Consider the following 20,166-nt stretch of genomic DNA (forward strand, 5'->3'; position numbering starts at 1 on the left):
AAATTTATTTTATTATTATTTATAATTAAAATATTAATAATAATTTTACAATGTGTGGAAAAACAATTAGTTCATATTAAACGGTTGGGGTTGTATGTAACCAATAGAAGTTGTAATTTTTTATCAGAAGAGTTTTGGTTAAAAATATCAATTAGCTGTTGCCAATGTGCATATGACATACCGCGGTAACAACTGCATGTTAAACAGACCACATACTTCACTGGCATGACACGGCAACAGCCATGTTGGACTAAATATGACGTGGCTGCTTACACATGAACAGCATGGCAGAAGAGCTGGTGTCATGCTGTGTGGGGCGGTAGAGATGGCGTGCTATGTGGGAGCGATACGTTATAGTTATAAGCCAAAACACACAGAATTGGACCCAGCAGGCACGAGCGACTCATGTGCGAAGAGAACATTCCAGAAGACCATTGTCCTTGAGGAACCACCAGAAGTCTCTGGTCCTCTCCTCTGTTTCCCCTTTGCCCTATAATAACACCTTATATTCACTTCTGCCCTTTCTCTGATAGCAAAAGAAAAAAAGGGAAATCACAATTTCCTGTTTTGTCCTTAATCATGGCCGAAGAAGCGAAAGCCAAAGGCAACGCCGCTTTCTCAGCAGGCGATTTCACAACAGCAGTAAAACACTTCACAGAAGCAATCTCAATAGCACCATCTAACCATGTCCTCTACTCTAACCGATCCGCAGCTCTCGCTTCCCTCCACAACTACGCCGACGCTTTAACCGATGCCAAAAAAACCGTCGAACTCAAACCCGACTGGTCCAAAGGCTACTCTCGCCTTGGCGCCGCTTACTTGGGCTTAAACCAAATTCAAGATGCCATTTCAGCGTATAAAAAAGGTCTCGATATTGACCCTAGTAACGAAGCCTTAAAGTCTGGTCTAGCTGATGCTCAAGCCAGGTCGAGTGCTCCCCCCCCGCCCCCGAGTCCGTTTGGGGATGCATTTAATGGACCGGAGATGTGGGCTAAATTGACGGCGGATCCGTCTACTAGGATGTATTTGCAACAGCCTGATTTTGTCAAGATGATGCAGGAGATTCAGAAAAACCCTAATAATTTGAATCTCTATTTGAAAGATCAGAGAGTTATGCAGGCTTTAGGGGTTTTGTTGAATCTCAAATTCAGAGCTCCTAATGCTGGCGCTGAAGATATGGAGGTGCCCCAGGAGGATGATCATTCATCATCTCCTCCACCTCAGGCTGAGCAGCCGGCTAAGAAGGCTCCTCAACCGGAGCCTGAACCGGAACCAATGGACGTAATAACGGAAGAGGACAAAGAAGCCAAGGAGAGGAAAGCACAAGCAGTCAAAGAGAAGGAGTTGGGGAATGCTGCTTATAAGAAGAAGGATTTTGAAACTGCCATTTCGCATTATACTACGGCATTGGAGCTCGATGACGAGGATATCTCTTATTTGACCAACCGTGCTGCTGTTTATCTTGAAATGGGCAAGGTAAGGATTTATGTACTTGTGCTATTTATTCTTTTTTAGTTTTTGCATTGTTTCAAACTTAAAGCATATAGTTATTTCATATATTTGCTTTTCAGTTGCAATATCAATCATTGATATTGATATTAAGATTATGTTTATGTTAGATAGATTTCTATTCTCTAACATTATGCATAACTGATATACACACCCTCATGTTTAGGATAGTGAAATCATAGCATAATTCTGCCAAGTTCCTTTGCTAATATATATATTCTTCCAAATTATCAGTAACCCAGTAAACAACTTTGTCAAGTTTCTTGTACTGACATTTGTATTAAGTTGAAGTACCCAATTATAACAACTTAGGTGCTATATGGTTTGATATCATGCTTGTAATACAGAGTGCCAGATTTTCAAATATGGGGTTTGCTGTATTACTCAAGTAACTTGGTCCCCGCGATATTTATATTTTTAATAGTATTTTCACCAAAACCGAAGTATGCCAATTTTTTCTCAATCAAATACAAAACTAAAATTTAGTTTTTTTTTTTTTTTTTTTACGGAAGTTTAATTTGAACTGCATCATTCATACTGCTTTGCAAATAAGTCCAGATAACTTCTGTTTATAATATTAATCAAAATTTAATCATTTTATTAATTCCAGCCCTCTATTTCATTGTGTGCCATATAAATTGAGTACAAGTAGCCTGAAGTACTAAACAAGAGGTCTTACACTTTTACTGTTGTATAATAAATTATGCTCTATGTTGATTTTTGCTTATGCTTTTTACAATAAGTGATAGTTATTCTTATTATTTCATTAACCTCCAATAATCTTACTGCAATTTTAGTATGAGGATTGTATAAAAGACTGTGACAAGGCTGTTGAGAGGGGAAGAGAACTTAGATCAGACTTCAAGATGATAGCTAGAGCTTTGACAAGGAAGGGAACTGCCTTGGTGAAAATGGCAAAATCCTCGAAGGACTATGATTCTGCTATTGAGACATTCCAGAAAGCTCTTACTGAGCACCGCAATCCAGAGACATTGAAGAAACTAAATGAAGCAGAGAGAGCAAAGAAGGAACTTGAGCAACAAGAATACTTTGATCCTAAGTTGGCTGATGAGGAACGTGAGAAAGGTAACTCTTTCTATCAAAGTTTAGATGCATGCTTTCATTTATCCCATCCTCTAGCCACACTCGTCCAAAGTTGCACGTAGGTGGATGCATAGATGTAACTTTCTACCTGCATTTAAACCTTTTTCTCCATACACATATTGCAGGCAATGAATATTTTAAACAACAAAAGTATCCAGAGGCTGTGAAGCATTATACAGAATCTTTGAGAAGGAACCCCGAAGATCCAAGGGTAGATAACACTTGTCTAAACATTTTGTTGTAGAGTGTCTTCTACGAGTCTGCTAACCTATGCTGACCTATAAATGCCTGGGCTTTTGCTGCTTCCTGATTTCAGGCATACAGTAATAGAGCTGCATGCTACACTAAACTAGGGGCCTTACCTGAGGGATTGAAGGATGCTGAGAAGTGTATTGAGCTTGATCCAACCTTTACCAAGGGTTATACAAGAAAAGGTGCTGTCCAATTTTTCATGAAAGAGTATGATAAGGCTTTGGAAACCTACCAAGAAGGGCTTAAACACGACCCTCAGAACCAAGAATTGCTTGATGGTGTGAGAAGGTAAGAGATTTTATCTTTAATAAAATGTGATTTTACATATGCTTCCTGTAATGAATGTGATGTGATTGTTCTCAAAGAAGAGATGCTAAATAAAGCTCCTAATCATCTTCAGATGTGTGGAACAACTTAACAAGGCTAGCCGTGGTGATCTAAGCCCCGAAGAACTGAAAGAGAGACAGGTTAGTTACTTTTCACTTTTGTCCAGAGATATGATATGGGAGTTGACCTAGCTGGTGATTGAGCACATTATGGGACATGGCCTAATATTTGTTCCGTCTTGCAGGCAAAGGCAATGCAGGATCCAGAAATTCAGAACATTCTCTCAGATCCTGTCATGAGACAGGTAAGAATTTAAAGTCCTCATGTAGCTTTAAATTTCTCTCGGTTCCATTTATTGACACGCTTGAAATTCTTGATCCCAAAGTTTTGTATCTGCGAGGTAATGTTATTTTGGCTTAAATGTTGCAGGTGTTGGTAGACTTCCAAGAGAATCCCAAGTCAGCACAGGACCACATGAAGAACCCCATGGTGATGAATAAGATTCAGAAACTTGTCAATGCCGGAATAGTCCAGATCAGGTAGACTTGGAGACAGAACCAATTCCATGGACATGCATGTAGCCCTCTTTTCTCCTTACTGAATTGTAATCTCCAGTGTGGATCGGTTGCTGAAAACAAAATTAAGTTGGAAAGATTTTTGTTATGTTTTGTTTTTCTACATTTACTCCAGACATGTCGATGTTCATTTTCATTATCTCATTCGTATCATATTGGGGTAATCGGCCTACATTATTAAGAACACTTTCTTCTTATTTTTACAGTGAGTTTCCCAGATTTAACAATCTTCTTAACATGTAAACTGTTATCAAGATGTATTCTTCATCAATCTCCTTTGCAATTATATATAAATGGATAAGACATAAAAACAAAACTGGTTTATTGAACTATTATTAGTAACAATTGGACAAAAAATAATGTCCCCTCTCTGGGAGGAATCAAGCAGCAACCTCTTGCTCCTTTGCAGCAAGCTGGTTTTGAATGTGTTGAGGAACAACGTCAAACTTGGCTAAGTGCATGGTGTAGGATGCACGACCTTTTGTCATTCCCCTAAGAGTACTAACATATTGGAACATCTCTGCCAATGGTACAAGAGCATCAACCACCTGTATTAATTCCAAATAATAGCATTACCAATTTGTTAATAAAATGCAGACTCGTAGGTATCCTATGTTTGCCAATCATAAATTGCAGTACAGCCCTAGTTGCCTATTACCTAGTATATTAAATAAATAATTAAAAACATTAGCATACCTTCAGGCCTCCAGGTTTGTCACCAAAGCTGTTAATCTGACCTCTCCTTGAGTTGAGATCACCAATCACATCTCCCAAATGCTCTTCTGGTGTGACAACTTCGACTTTCATGATCGGTTCTAGCATCTTTGGGCCAGCTCTCTTCATGCCATCCCGAAAAGCTCCCCTAGCTGCCAGTTGAAATGCCAAGACACTGGAATCAACATCATGGTAAGAACCATCTACCAAAACGGCACGTACATCCACAACCGGAAAGCCTGCCAGCACTCCATTATTCATGCACTCTTCTAGTCCTTTCATGACCCCAGGAATGTATTCTCTGGGCACTGCGCCTCCCTTGATTTCACTTTTGAACTCATATCCACTACCAGGCTCCATGGGCTCGAATCGCATTGTTATATCAGCAAACTGTCCTTGTCCACCAGATTGTTTTTTATGTACGTACTTCACTTCTGACACTTTTGAAATGCTTTCACGGTAGTTTACTTGGGGAGCACCGACATTAGCTTCCACCTATCCAAGTGAAACGTCGCACACTATTTCAGTACAAAACAAACATTCTTTTCTTGCAGATTTTAAAATTGTGGACAACTGGATGTCTCTCTGAGCAACAATACTAAGATTCTAAGCACCATATAACTGAAAATAAAATCAAGTGCGTTAACAATTAAAATTATAGTCCAGATCATATGCATATCGAGCATATAGAAACTATTTATGTTCTTTTCAGAACTTCAAAAGTATGAAAAACTGGTTGTCTGACTAAACAACAATACTAATGCTTTAAGCACCAAACAAGTAAAAATACTTAGAAATCAAATAAATCAAGCGTGCAAAACTTAAAATTATACTGAAAATTAGATGTATGATGAGGGAAAACAAACCTTAAATTCTCTCTTGAGGCGATCTACAATAATCTCCAGATGCAGTTCCCCCATTCCTTCAATTACAGTTTGATTGATTTCTTCATCTCGTGAGAAGTGGAAAGAAGGATCCTCCTGAGCAAGTTTGATCAAACCGTTTGCCATCTTGTCAACGTCAGCTTTAGTCTTGGGTTCGATTGCAACCTTAATAACAGGATCGGGGAAGTCCATACGTTCAAGCACAATTGGATTATCAGGATCACATAGTGTTTCACCAGTTATGGTATCTTTTAGACCTGCAAGGGCAACAATATCACCAGCCAAAGCTACCTTAACATCCTCCCTACTGTTGGCATGCATTTCTAGAAGTCTTCCAATTCTCTCCTTCTTTCCTTTGTTTGCATTTAGTACATAAGATCCTGCAGTTAGCTTCCCCCCATAAACTCTCACAAATGTCAGGGATCCGACGAATGGATCGCTCATGATCTTGAAAGCTAGTCCAGCAAATGGTTCATCATCACTTGCGGTCCTTTCAATTGTCACTTCTGGGTTCTCAGGATCAGTCCCCTTCATCGCTGGCAAATCAAGAGGTGAAGGCAAATAATCAACAACAGCATCAAGCAATGGCTGAACACCCTTATTTTTAAACGCAGAGCCACATAAGACAGGTACAAAACTGCTTCCAATTGTGCCCTTCCTAATTAGTTTTTTAATAGTTTCCTCATCAGGTTCAACTCCTTCTAGATATTTCTCCATAGCATCATCATCCAACTCAACTATAGTCTCTATCAACTGCGCACGGTATTCTTCAGCCAAGTCTTGAAGATCTGCTGGAATATTGTCGTATGCAAATTTTGCACCTAATTCTTCTCCTGACCAAAGTATAGCTTTCATCTTTACAAGATCAACAACTCCTTGAAAATTATCTTCTGCACCAACTGGAATTTGAATAACAAGCGGCTTAGCACCCAAGTTTGTAATTATCATGTCTCTTGTCCGAAAAAAGTTTGCTCCAAGGCGGTCCATCTTATTGACAAAGCAAATTCTAGGCACTCCATATTTATCAGCTTGCCTCCACACAGTTTCAGACTGTGGTTCCACACCAGCAACACTGTCAAACAGGCAAATTGCACCATCCAAAACCCTCAGTGCTCGTTCAACTTCAAGTGTGAAGTCGACATGGCCAGGGGTATCAATAATGTTAATGCGGTGGTTATTCCAAAATGTGGTGGTTGCAGCAGAAGTAATGGTGATCCCTCTTTCTTGTTCTTGCTCCATCCAGTCCATTGTAGCTGTTCCTTCGTGCACTTCCCCTATTTTATAGTTTCTTCCGGTATAGTACAGAACCCGTTCAGTTGTAGTAGTTTTTCCTGCATCTATGTGAGCCATAATTCCTATGTTGCGGTAATCTTTCAATGGTATCGCACGCTTTGCCTCTGGCAAAACAGAAGAAAGAAAACATGTTAACTAAAATGTGAAAAAAAATGGAACAAATAGCAACAAGAATGTGCATACAGTAATGTAAATGTTAGCAACCAAGCTATTCTGTGTGCATGAAAGAGCTTGCCTAATCAATACTGCATAAGAGTAAAATTGGCTCTTGCCAACAGTATGCTGCTAGGCATCCTGTAATTGAAGCGAAGTTATAAAGGTTTTAGAGCAGGGATTCTTGGCAGTCTATATAATTTTTGTGAGTACGAAAATTTTGCAACTTCTTCTACAGATACATGGCCATTACTGGACTGCTTTCTAAGAACACATAATAAGCAGGGGAAATAATATTGGCACTCTCATATTAACACACTAATACACCAAACCTCATATTTCAAGCGCAAATCAATTGCACACAAAATAGCACATGTACCATGAGCAGCCTGACTATAGATATATACACCTTCGATTACTCTATCCGGTGAGCTAAAAGGATAAAAAAAAAAAAATTAATTTTAAATTTTCTGCTAGTGTTTAGTGAACTTAAAACAAAATATAAAACATAAAATAAATAAAACAACCAAACCCAACTCAAATGCCATCATCAAAAGTATAATCAACTAACAAATAACCCAAATTCGATTATTTAAACAAAAGGTACACCCCAAAAATCTATACTTCTCAAAATACCTGCTAGAGTTGAATGAACCTGAAACCAAATACGCAACACATAAACACACAAAACAGAGAAAACAACCAAATATTCAACTCAAGAAATGGGAGAAGTTCAACAGTTTAAACAGAAATGTACATCAAAATGGAATTAAAAAAGTCACCAAAGCAACAAAGGAAGCAAATTGAAAGAGAAAGAGAGACCGTCAGCAGCCATGGCAAAAACAGAGAAATTTCTCCTCCTCTGCTGTTGACGTGAAATGGCTTTAGTAGTAGACTGTAATCCAATACGCACGCTTCCCATGAAATGGGAAAGAGAAGAAGAGATAGAAGAAGCGGAAATTGAAGAAGCTCGAGGAGGGAGACCCAGAAACCGAATTGGAGTGGAGAGAGAACTGGTTCTCCTTCTTGGAGACCCATTTACGCTGCTGAGTGAAGAAGAAGCAGAACCAGTTAATCTCACTGTTTCTGCTGCCATTTTTGTATCTGCTAAGTGTTAGTCCAAGTCTTTCTTCCCCTCACTCAAAAGTCTCGAGTTTTTTTGTGGATGGATGTTATTAAGGGATAACCCAAAACACTTCCCTTCTTCGGCTCCGCCTATTTTCTCACATCCTCCAATTTATGCCTATTTTCGGTGAAGGGTTTTAAGAGAAAATTGGAATTTTCTATTGTTTGCCCTTTATTTTAACAGAAATGACCATATTGCCTATTCCCCAATTTGATTTTAACTTTTTTTTTTAAGTGTTATATGATATCATTTACATACATTAGCCCATTTTAGCAAAATTAAGTCTTACTCTCTTTCGTCTGATTTTATTTTAAGAAATCAAATGACAAATGAAATAAACAATGATAGACTACTACAATGCTATAGTAATTAATCATATAAGAATTTCATTTTTTACCAGTGAAGTATTGTAAATGAATAAAATAATTATAATTATGCACTATTACATTATAAATTTTTTAATGATTTATTAATTTATAGTATGCATGAGTTGTGTCTTAAAATATATCATTTTTAAAAAAAATTTAAAATTTCTCCTATGTAGCAAACGTATATTTTCTACACTAAAAGACAAATATATATATATATATATATATATATATATATATATATATATATATATCAATAATATATATTACATGAGTTTTACGAGAATATAAAGTTTTTCGAAGGATTAAAATTTCGTCACTTAAATATAATTTAAAAAAAAAAAAGAAAAATTCAATCTTAATATGCACAAGTAATCACGATTAGAGTTTAATGAAATAAATTTTTCTATTTTTTGATTCTTTTAGTGAAAATTTAAAATTGAAAATCATAAGACTTAGTAGAGTTTGTTGTTTTTCTTTTCCTTTCTAAAAAAATAGGAGTTTATTTTTATTTAAATAAACTAAGATAAAAAATTAATATTTTTGAAAAATTAAATTAAATTAAATTAGTCTTCAATTTAAGTCAGTATTCTAAATATTCTAAATATTTTTTTTTAAATTTTAACCATTTAGAAAGCATAAAATTTAAAAATTTTAAATTTTAAATTTTCTAAAAATTTAAAGTTTCAACAACATAACAGATGCTTAATAAAAAGATATTTTTCATTAAAATATATATATGTATGTATAAATCACAGATTTTTAAACTATCAACATTTTTCATGTATACTGTTCCAATAAATTATTAAAAGCACAAACATACAGCAGAATAACTATGAGTAACTTTTAATAAATATGTGAATACTGGATGGGGATGATCAGAGGAGGTACCTGAAGAAATGACAATTATGTAATTTTGTAGATTCCGGTGACTAAAATTGTCAAATGGTAGAGGCCGAGTGATGGGGGAAAAATAGAAACTTATAGATAATTGAAGACCTTGAATAACAATGGCTAAAAAGCTGCCACATACCTCAAAATTTGTATCCTCAAGTAAGAGAGAGAGAGAGAGAGAGAGAGAGAGAGAGAGAGAGAGAGAGAGAGAGAGAGAGAGAAGGTGGGCCTTCCTCTGAAAAATTGCCTATCCAAACTTGAAGCTTAAACGAGCCCACATCCATCAATGAAACACACACCAATTCTAAGTTCTAACACAAGTTCTTAATTTTCCTGACCACATATTTAAGCTTCAAGATGTGCGTTTGCACACAAACCCCAACAAGTCTTGATTTATGAACTCACAAATCACAATCATGGAATACTTTTTCTAGTCTATGCAACAAGATAATGGAAAGCCTATCTTGCAATCTCTGTCAGCTTCAAATATTTTACAGTATCAGAAGGGTTCCACTTCTCCTTCCTTAGCGTTGCCCGAAAATCCATCCAAGCAGGTAATATTATCCATCAAGGCACCACTAACCCAGGTTTTTATATCATTTATAGCAGGATCAGAAGTTGACCCTCCTCTAGCTCTACCCCTCTCGCCAAAGAAACCTTTCTAGCTCATCTGCAGTCTCTCTTGGCTTCAAAGTAACGGGAGCTAGCATTCTTGGTTTGTTTCTCATTTTGGTTGCATAGCTCTAGAGGGTGTCGTAACATAATTTAGGATAGGTTGTTTTGCTGCAAGATGTCATGATTATGCACTGGGTATTTATAGTTTTGCTAGTTAATGGTGGAGTTGCTGAGCTAGAGAAAAAAAGAGAAGGGAAATAGCTATTGCTGCATGGCTAAGTAGAACACCATTTACCATGAAATTTGATTATCTCTTCTAGATCTAGCAACTCCAAAGGGATGAAATATGTGATTAAACTGAGTAATTGAGAGAAACGCTGTTTATTATTATGAGCAAAACGATAGTATTTCATACAGAAAGAAACTCTAGGTTAATTTGCATGTTAAACTCATGAAAATCTTAAAAAGTAGAGTGATGTCAGTATAAAAGTAATAATGGCGATACAAATATGATTTTCACTGACATGCTTAAATTTCTTTAATTTAAAACACTATAATCAAATTATAATAAAAATAAAAAGTCCGCTCTAGTTTGATAAAATCTTAATTTCTGTCAAGTCTAATAGTAATTATTAGTTAAGAACTAATGAACTAGTTTTATCCATGTTTGCTAACAACAAGAACTATGGAGGGTATGGAGAGAGTAATTACAAACCTCAAGAGTGGCTTACATGCAATAAGCCTAACTCAAGAGTGCTGACATCTAATATGGAAAACCTAGTGTTACAGTAGTGTAATAGGCCAAACTTTTAAAACTATATATAGGAATTAACCTAGAAATCAAATGGAAGAGTTCCTAATTAGTAAATCTAAAGGACAATAAGCTAAAGTTTGTAAAAGCTGGAGGATAGTGGGCTAACATAAAAGTGTACGTTTAGTGTTTTGCTTCTATAGAAGACGAGATCATTAATCATTAATAAAAAGAGATGTATTATTTTTTATATATTGTACATAGGTAATAGACTCCCTAATTAGAGAGGTTTTCTATAAATATGAAAATAAATTTCATAAATCCACCCCAACACGTTAAATGTTTTTGCCCATCAAACCAAAATCTGATAGGTAAAATGTATGGTGGAGGTTGCAGGATGAACAGAAAGAACTAGGTCAGTTTTAATTTAACAAAGAAAACAATTTGTGTAGTTCTGGTGTCTCTATTTTTTATGATTGAGAGAGCTATACTCTATGTGATCATATCATAATTTACAAGGAGATACCTAACATGAAAAACTCATTCAATTATGAGGTCAAAATGTCTTACTGTCTATTAAATTTTTATAATTTATGAGACCCTGGACTACATGACCTAATATCAAAAATTAACAAGTGATAGTATAATAGGCCAAACTTTAAAGGGGTTAAAATGTAATATTGGAAATACAAGGCTCACTAGTGTAATAGCTAGGTCTGTGGTATATAATCCAAGAAGGTTTTGCTCATATATATATATATGAATATATATTTGTAAGGTTACTACATATTTAAGGTATAAGAGAAATGGGAGACATGAATGGGATCTTATGAATATTCCAACATTGTAATTTTATATTCATAATTAAATCTTGATGTGACCCATAGCTCTTGCTGCAAAATCCACAAACTAGTAAATTACTTATACCCCAAGAAAACCAAATGAGAAGCTTATTAAACTTGATAGATTTACAGCTCATTAGCTATATTATCAATTATTATAGGAAAGATGAACCGGGTGTTTATTCAGACATGCATTAACTGATTAATTGTCAAAACCCTTAAACTCGGTCCCATCAGAGGACCAAAGCTGAGTTCTCTCCTTGTGATGATGAGCCAAAGCTGTTTATAAGAGCCAAGGCGATACTTGTCAAACGAGCAACTTTTGTCATATTTTCCTTCACTATATTTTTCACTTCTCCATCTATAGCATGACCAGCAAATCCGTCCATGCAAGTAGTATCATCAGTCAAGGCAGCACTAACCCAAGTTTGTACATCATTAATTATAATAGGATCGGTACCTGATCCTGATGTGGCTCTACCCATCTCGCCAATCGACTTTTTTAGCTCATATACTGCCTGACCAATCTCCGCCACGCAATCAGCTATGGCAGCAGCCTGTCTAGGCGTCAAGCTTTTGAGTCTAGACAGGTTTTTCATTAGTTCTGATGCTGATCTGGTGGCAGTCAGAGTCACATTCATGGAAACATAGGCTAGCATTTTGGGGTTGCTATCAATCTTGGTTGCATATATTGCAAGGGAGTCATAACACAATTTAGGATAGGTAGTGTTACGACAAGATGTTTCCACGTACTGGGTACTTGTGTTGTTTGTTAATGGCAGAGTTGCAGAGCTGGAGATTATGAGGGTAGAGAAAAGAAGAATGGAAAAAGCTATTACACCACGCCTTGGTCGTAAATTTGAAACTTCCATCTCTCTTGTCAATATATAGCTAGCTAATGGGAAGTAACAAGGGACTGTATCTGATGGAAAATTAATGGAAGAGTTCCCAATTTATAGAAAAACTTAAGCTGAAGCAATGCGGTTTCACAACTGAAGTCTGAGCCTAGCATGAAATGGAAGTACAAATATCCAGGGAAGGCACTGGCCGAGTTGGGTGGAGATCATGTGCTGGATTAACAAACGTGCAAGAACTGAGCCAGGTTACTTGATCTATATCTACTTCCAAGTACAAGAAAATAGAAAATAATAATTTTTTTGCCAAAATAGATCATGGGAAAGAAAAAACAGACAGATATGGTGATCAATGACGTAAGGAAATCATGATTCATGAGTAGGGCAATAATCATCTATGTATAATTGAATATAATGAAATAAAGGTTCATTTGTTAATAAAGTTATAACAATAATTTTTGAAATCGAACTGATATTTTTGAGACTGAAACTAACATGATTTTAATTTTCGCAAACCTCTTTTTCCTTAATTAGTATTTGTATATGAAGAATTAAGATATTTATTAATACTAAAATACAAAATCGATATCTATTTATAAAATAAATTATATAATTATAAAGAATTAGATATAAATAATTGAATATTGAATGTTTAACTTGTAATCGTAGCAAACTATTTGTTAGTATTTATTTGCGGCTAATATTAATTTATGAGAAAAATAAAAAAAGGAATCAACAAATAAATATATATAAATATAAAATAACAATTTTTTTTTCTTAATAGATGTATAAATGTGAAACCTAAGGGCTAAAGATATCATCATGATAGCGCAGATTCGCAAGACATACAAAATCATTGGAGATATATCAAATTGATACAAAATCATTGGAGATATATCAAATTGATTCAAGTGATGGATACATACACACACATCAATCTAATGGTGGCAAACAAACACTTTTGATGAATCATTAGTTTTTAACAAAATAATAATAATGAAACAGAAAAGGAAAGTAAAGAAGATGGAAATGACAAGAATATGTTTTCCGGTTTATACTTTATTCAAGGAGCAGATCAAAGTTAAAGATTCTTTTTGAAAAGAGAACCGGATCATGCTAGATGACATTTGCCAAATTGTCCTCTACATTAATCATTCAGATACATTATTCTCATATTTTGCTGCCTAATATTGTTTATGAATTATTGGTTGGCATCTGTCTCTACTGATTTCCAACCTCTTATACCTTTTTTTTTTTTTCCTTTTTCTTTTGAAATTTTCCCCTTTCTTTTTATTTGATTGATTGATAAAAACCCACTTGTTAATGTTGTAAAATGTAAAAAATTAAGGTTGCTTGAGGGATTGCCAAACTCATGAAAAAGTGATATCAACATGGTCAATTATTATAGTTTTTTTTTTGGGTAACATTATTATAGTATTTAAGATTTAGAAAAATTAACAAAAAATAAAAAGCAATTTTCTTGTTAAAGTTGCGGAGCAGGTGGAGGCCCAACTAGTTAAGCTTTAGAGAGCTGATTTGACCTTTTTCTACATAAGAGGCCCAATGATATTATGTTTTATGTGTCGCGAATTCTTTCCTTTTTATATAATTTCTTTAGAAAGAGTGCAAGTCATCTGAACGTAATTAAATTTAATTTATTAATTAAATCTACTTTTTTTTTACATATCTTATTTAAACAAATTTTATTATTATTTATCAATTTCATCCAAAAATAAGAATATCAAAATTTATAATTTTATTGTAATAAACAAATTTAAATAATTGTTTTTATATCTATTTAAGCCAAAACACATGAATTATATTATTAAATTTTAATCTATAATGCAGTTCAGTGTTTAACAAGTCGGATTTTATTTTGTAAAAGAATAATTCAATTGGATTCCTTTTTTAAATTAAACCCTAACAAACTTACAAACCGCTGAATTCAGTTTGCGGTCAAAAAAGAAAAAGCAATTAGCATGTATTTAAATTGCTTCAATAATGTCTCCTAGCATTTATTATCATTTTTATTTTGGTTTAAACCCGGCCATCTTTTTTTTCCATGAAATGACTAATGATTCACTTGGAGATGGGCACGTGGATCACTCGAATTGGCTTTTGCTTCCAAACTCACACCAAACTATATTATATTTGTGAAAAGAGAAAAGAGATTTTATTATTTATCTATTTCTAAGAAATAATTATAAAAATATTCTGATTTTTTTGATTTTTTTTTTAAATCATCTCGTGCTGTTTTCAGTAGTATTTATTTTTCATCTTTTTCATTTTTTCTGTTATTTTAAATATAGTTTCAAATATTTTACAAATAATTAATATATATATATATATATTTTTTAATAAAAATATACCGTTTATTGTTAAACATTTGAATTAAATTTTATTTCATTTTAAAATTTTTAAATATTCAAAATATATTACTATTTGGTAAACATATATTTTTTATTGTTTAATTTTTTTGAATTTATATTTTATTTTAGTTGGAAAAAAATGAAATAACTAATATATATTTAATATATACTATTTTTAGTTAAATATATACATTTTGTTGCTATTTGCATAAAAAAAACATACTAAATATATAATTTTTCTAATATATACTAAACTTATACTTTTTTTTATCACGTAGCAATTTATTTGATTTTTTAGATATGATATTCTCAACACATTTCCGAATTTCTAAATCAGAAAAATATCTTTTAAATTTATTTATATATACATCATTACTATTGTAAAAAATACAAATAATATTTCATAAAAAATAATATATTTTAGACTTGTTATTTATCAAAATTATATTTAGTATATAGACATTTTATTTAAAATATGTCCAACATGTATTTTTTTTATTTAGAAAGACCAAATCCGTATTTTTATAAATAAAAATTTATTTTAAAATATTTCTATAAGTAAATATTTATTTTAAAATATTTTTATTTATCGGTAATTTTTATGAATATTTTATACTTTTTCATAGTAGTTCATCTTTCCCTTATATCTCCACCCCAAAAAGACGGTAGGAAAACTAAAACTCAACATAACAGAAGTAGTATCACAACCATGAGTCACTCATCTCCACCTATAAATAAGCTTACGACAGTATCCAAAAAGTAACAGCAAAATGCAATTGCCTCATCTCTTGAATCTCTGTCACCATCGTCCACCATTCTTCCATTCCTTCTTCAGCTCCCATCTGCCGTTAATATCCCATTATGCCCTGCAACCAAGACGCAAAACAGAGCCAACAAAAGACAAACAAATCTAAAAGAAGAGTGGTACCAAAATAAAAAACATAATACCCAAAGCCAAAATACTTATAAACTGATTAATCTACAATCTGAACCCCATAAATAAAAATCACAAATAATAGCCACACCCCTTTCAAAACTCCAAGATCAAATCACTATGATACAGAGAGTAAAGAAAGATTTTTGAAGAGAGAAAGATAACTTAAAGATAAGTTGCGCAGTAACTAGAAATCTTTAAGGAAAAAGAAGTTTATCTTTTTGCGGTTATTATTTTTGGTCAAATAATGATTTGACGTCAATTAAAGGCATAAATAAGGATGGAGTTACACTTTCTTTTGACTAAATCTTTTATTTAGTATTTGGTTCAGTGAAAAGTGAAATAATATTTAATTTTATGAAATATTATTTTTTAAGTATATTTGGTTTTATTTGATTTAAAATAAAAGTAATTGGCCTATTGGATATCTTGACGTAGAGACAGTGGCCAAGTTGATATGTTATTTTTTATTTTACTATTATAATTAACAGAATTAGTGAAAGTATTATTATTTTATTACTATCATTGTTATTATACTATTATTATTAGAAAACTTAGAGATAATAATTTATGGGAGATCCAGTTAAATTAAAATTGAGTTTAGAGGTAGAAAATCACGATTAGACAGAGAGCAAATTCCGTATCTAGCCTATATGAAAACTGTACAGTATCACTTCACGAGTCACAATTCCGCACTTGTAATCAAGCCGAAGATAAGAAACCTCATCCGAACTTGGTACGGGTAAGAAATACAGCTCCACATATATGGCAAACCGAAACCAGAAGATACTGTCCAAATCCTGAAATTCAAAAACAGTACCTATCATCATAATTGTACAAAAAGGATAACACACACCCTCCTGTCCCTTTTCCCTCTAAAATTTCACTACTAAAATGGAGACATAAACGTACACTAGGGTAGCCTGGCTTGGGATGAAGCATAATTGTTTATAAGAGCTAAGGCATTACTAGTCAAATGTGAAATTTTCAGTATATGTTTTCTAACAATTCTCTTCACATTCCCATTTAAGTTGGGCTGTTCATCGAACCCATCTATGCAAGTAGTATCATCTGTTAATGCTGCACTAACCCATGTTTGTATATCTTCCATCACTCCATAAAAATTTGCTCCACTAGCATGACCCATTTCTCCAATAGACCTTTGTAGCTCATAAACTGAGTCACCGACCACTTCCATACAATCTACCAAGGCTGCAGCCACTCCTGGATTTAAACCATGGATCCTTGACATCTTCTTCATCAATCTTGATGTTGATTCGGTGGCCTTGAAGGTTATATTTAGGGCAGTATTGGCTAGTAATTTTGGGTTTGTCTTGATTTTGCTAGCATAGATTGAGAGAGAGTGATAGCACAATCTTGGATAGGTTGTGTAGTTACATGTTGTTCTGATGTATTGGGTGTTTGTGTTGCTAGGCAATGGTGCAGTGGGTGGGCTAGAATTTATGTAGGTAGGGAAATGGAGGATGAGAATAGCTATTAATAAGGCATGGCCTAAGAGTAAAGCTGCCATTTCTCTCTTTAATTGAGGGAATTTTTTTTTCCAAGGGAGAGAGAGAGAGAGAGATTTGTTGAGTATGAGAAGGAAGAATAACCTAATTATATAGAAACAAAAAAGCTGAGGCCCGCTGTTCCACATCAGTGGAGGAAAAAAGGCTGATTTTTTATGCATGGAGGAAGAATTAATAAAAAATGAAAGGCAATAATGAAATAGTGTTTGTCTCTCAAAAAAAATGAAAGGTAACAAGATGATTCCTGTTGGTTCAAGAGCACCTGGTAGCAGTGACCTGATTATGATTTTGTTTTTTTCTTTTCGCATAGTGCTTAGGGTTTGTCTCTTAAAGGAGTCGATTATCAAATCCAAGATTACAGAAGTAAGAGATTCCTGGATTTGAGGTTATAATGAAGTTTACAATTAACTAGACCGGCATCGTGCTATAGATTTGACTAATTTGAAGATTTTATTTTGGAGTAAAGTAGGCTTGGTCTTATCTAATTATAAGGACAAAAAGCAGCTATGCTTGATCAATTATATAAAAACTTGGATGTTGTAACTAACCCATGATATGTTTCTCTTTTCATTTTAATATCTGAATTAATAAGTGAAAATTATCAATCCTCGTCATCACACAATCCTTTATATGATATTTCTAATATATATGCAGGAATTATTAATTATTATTACCTCAATCAGGTAAAACATTTAGATTTTCATCGATTTTACATGAAGTTTACCATTTTCACCAGGGTTACAGCTTTACCTCTTTATTTTCATAATAATGATCAACTCAATCTTAAGTCCCAAGGTGGTCAGGATTCCAAGTTTCACTGTCTCAGAGAGGCAAGCAATGTTGTCTGTATCTGAAGCCCATCCCACCACCATCGTCATCATCCGTGGAAACAAGGATAAAAAGTTCATGAACCAAGCAACTGTGTATCAAACTTATCGCCAGGTAAAATAAGACAAAATATACTATCAACATCAGATGGCTACTTTTAATAAAACCATGCATCAATGAAAAGGAAAAATCATACGTCGGCTATGTCTCTTTCTATCTTTTTTAGTAATTGTTGCTGAACTCTTAAAATTTCAACTGAGTGAGGTGCTATCTTTTGCTCAATTTCATGAAAATATAAGGCAAATAATGTCAAATGATGTGCCCAGGTTAATGGCTTACTAGAATTTTTTTGGGCGGCCCTTGATGACTTAAGCCTAATAACGTTATGGTTCATAAGAGCCCCCATTCCTCCCTGTTCCAATCAACTGACGTACTCTGTCGGTATTAATGTTGGGATGCATTTATTTTTGTTGAAGATGGTAGGAAGAAAGAGCAACGTAGAAATTCAAAAGAAACAAGTATTCGATGACCAAAATATTAATCCGATAAGCCCACACTAAAAGCATTCCGCATTTATACTACTTGTCTTGATGACACGATTCTGAACATAATATCACACATGAGTCAGAATATACTAGAGGGGTGCAAGAATTGGTTGATCAGACAGTTGAATGTCTGGATCAACACAACCACCTTTCAATCTTTTATCGTCATCTTAATTTTAGATAGATTTAGTAAGAAAAAAAAACCCTTTAAAATAATCCTGTAAGCTTGTTTTGATGACATAAAATGATCTTGTGAGCTAATAATGTTTCCTGAAAGCTTTCTTTATAGATCACTAATCTAATTGAGTTTGTAAATGACGAAAATACTATACTTAAACGTAGAGCCTTTGCTTGGTAAAGTAGGATATTAAAATTTAGGATGTAAAGATTAAACCCTAACCTAAATGTCTTTTTCCTTTTAAAAATGCTTCCCAAGTATCAAAGAGAAATTGCAAGTCCTAACTAACAATCTATGACAAAACAGAGTTGAGTTAATATTAGAGAAGATATTTGTATTCAATAAAAAACTGCCAACATTATCAAATTTGGTCCATTAGGCTGAGTCCCATAGAATCTGAATTCAATTAAAACTAGGCGACTTCAAATGGATATGAAAATAAAACAAAGGGTCCACAAGATGGGTTGCCCCAGAGTAGATGGAAATTTCCCCTGTCCTAATGAGAAATCTATTGCCATAAAAGCTCCATGTGGCATCCTTCATTTCATGTCTTTACTTTTATCTTCTTTTCTAGGCAGATGAACTTGATTACATGATCCCAAGCATCAACTTTTATTGGGACTGGGAAGCGTCTTTATTGCTAATCGTGTCAGCTTCTTTTAGAAATTCTGCTTCCCACCATTCTCAGATGAAAAAGGACTCGGTTTACTTGGATTGCCTTTTCTGCCATCACATTGCTAATTGGTTGGAAATCACCTTAAGCTCCTATTAAGTTTCAAGCTTAAGCTTAAACTCACAATTACACTACCAAGGAGTTTTAACTAATGCTATTGGAGTTGTTTTTAGAATGCGAGTCTTGGGTCAATGGTGGATTTTTTCTGCTCGCCAGATTCTATCTATGAAAACCTAACAAGTGACTCGTCCAAGGACACAAGCAAGGAATCCTAAAGAAAATTCCATTTCAAATTACAGATTTATTATCATTTTTAGTTCCTTTGCTGCTAAGTGCTAACTGCAGAATAGTTCAGAGATAATTTTTAACTGATTCATATAATGTTTGCATGGATAGCTTCAAAAGATGAGCATTACAAAAAGACGGCCGCAACTTTTTGTGTTTCAGATCTATAAATTGCTTTCTTTTAACTGCTAACTTAACGATTATACTTATCCACTACTAAATAAAAAAAAAAGAAGTCTAACAAATTGTCAAAAAAGGAAATATGTTTTAACAGTCATCAATAAATGCTATTTAACCCAACATCTTTATACCAACTTATAATACCACCTCAGATAATATTGTTTTATTTCTTTTTAGTAATCTACAATAGTTTCAATACAGTTATATATTTAAAATTTTAATTAAATTAAAATAAAAGTTAAATATTTAATTTACACACTCTTAAATTTAGCTGAAATTCTTTTCTTTTTTTTTTTTCTTTAACGAATATCTTTTAATAGCTTTGAGTTGGTTTTGTATATTCAGCCCGCAGATTGCGGTCGCATGGACCCCTGCTTAACCCTA

General features: G+C 33.8%; 4 protein-coding genes across 5 annotated transcripts; 1 reads left to right on the top strand and 3 right to left on the bottom strand.

Moving 5' to 3' along the window:
* The first annotated feature begins 478 nt into the window (after window positions 1-478).
* On the top strand, window positions 479-3,970 carry LOC8272118 (hsp70-Hsp90 organizing protein 3). Its single transcript, XM_002509534.4, has 7 exons — window positions 479-1,476; window positions 2,307-2,595; window positions 2,739-2,824; window positions 2,930-3,153; window positions 3,266-3,332; window positions 3,437-3,496; window positions 3,622-3,970. The coding sequence occupies exons 1-7, from the start codon at window positions 580-582 to the stop codon at window positions 3,733-3,735; spliced, it is 1,737 nt and encodes a 578-aa protein (XP_002509580.2). The 5' UTR covers window positions 479-579; the 3' UTR covers window positions 3,736-3,970.
* Window positions 3,971-4,072: 102 nt separating this feature from the next.
* Window positions 4,073-8,056, bottom strand: LOC8272119 (elongation factor G-2, chloroplastic). The gene is made up of 4 exons (XM_002509535.4): window positions 7,634-8,056; window positions 5,348-6,762; window positions 4,464-4,976; window positions 4,073-4,315 (listed from the first exon to the last, which is right to left on the bottom strand). The coding sequence occupies exons 1-4, from the start codon at window positions 7,905-7,907 to the stop codon at window positions 4,148-4,150; spliced, it is 2,370 nt and encodes a 789-aa protein (XP_002509581.1). The 5' UTR covers window positions 7,908-8,056; the 3' UTR covers window positions 4,073-4,147.
* Window positions 8,057-11,377: 3,321 nt separating this feature from the next.
* LOC8272120 (21 kDa protein) lies at window positions 11,378-12,553 on the bottom strand. Its single transcript, XM_002509536.4, has one exon. It carries the CDS (start codon window positions 12,277-12,279, stop codon window positions 11,641-11,643), a length of 639 nt encoding a protein of 212 aa, XP_002509582.1. The 5' UTR covers window positions 12,280-12,553; the 3' UTR covers window positions 11,378-11,640.
* Window positions 12,554-16,147: 3,594 nt separating this feature from the next.
* Window positions 16,148-17,179, bottom strand: LOC8272121 (21 kDa protein). Of its 2 annotated transcripts, none has more exons than XM_048375154.1 (2): window positions 16,655-17,179; window positions 16,148-16,364 (listed from the first exon to the last, which is right to left on the bottom strand). In XM_048375154.1, exons 1-2 carry the CDS (start codon window positions 17,093-17,095, stop codon window positions 16,209-16,211), a joined length of 597 nt encoding a protein of 198 aa, XP_048231111.1. In that variant the 5' UTR covers window positions 17,096-17,179; the 3' UTR covers window positions 16,148-16,208. The 2 variants fall into 2 exon arrangements, with proteins under 2 accessions (XP_048231111.1, XP_015573662.1); XM_015718176.3 differs by having other exon boundaries at window positions 16,477-17,173.
* Window positions 17,180-20,166: the final 2,987 nt, after the last annotated feature.

Source organism: Ricinus communis, chromosome 5, assembly GCF_019578655.1.
Source record: "Ricinus communis isolate WT05 ecotype wild-type chromosome 5, ASM1957865v1, whole genome shotgun sequence".
NCBI classification, from domain to species: domain Eukaryota; kingdom Viridiplantae; phylum Streptophyta; class Magnoliopsida; order Malpighiales; family Euphorbiaceae; genus Ricinus; species Ricinus communis.

Excerpts from the sequence above, each read along its gene's own strand:
- LOC8272118 (XM_002509534.4), top strand. The coding sequence starts at position 580 with ATGGCCGAAGAAGCGAAAGCCAAAGGCAACGCCGCTTTCTCAGCAGGC. Across the intron at positions 1,477-2,306 it reads TTTATCTTGAAATGGGCAAG|TATGAGGATTGTATAAAAGA; the intron begins GTAAGGATTTAT and ends CTGCAATTTTAG. Across the intron at positions 3,333-3,436 it reads AAGAACTGAAAGAGAGACAG|GCAAAGGCAATGCAGGATCC; the intron begins GTTAGTTACTTT and ends TCCGTCTTGCAG.
- LOC8272121 (XM_015718176.3), bottom strand. The coding sequence starts at position 17,095 with ATGGCAGCTTTACTCTTAGGCCATGCCTTATTAATAGCTATTCTCATC.
- LOC8272120 (XM_002509536.4), bottom strand. The coding sequence starts at position 12,279 with ATGGAAGTTTCAAATTTACGACCAAGGCGTGGTGTAATAGCTTTTTCC.
- LOC8272119 (XM_002509535.4), bottom strand. The coding sequence starts at position 7,907 with ATGGCAGCAGAAACAGTGAGATTAACTGGTTCTGCTTCTTCTTCACTC. Across the intron at positions 6,763-7,633 it reads TTTTGCCATGGCTGCTGACG|AGGCAAAGCGTGCGATACCA; the intron begins GTCTCTCTTTCT and ends CTGTTTTGCCAG. Across the intron at positions 4,977-5,347 it reads GCCTCAAGAGAGAATTTAAG|GTGGAAGCTAATGTCGGTGC; the intron begins GTTTGTTTTCCC and ends TCACTTGGATAG.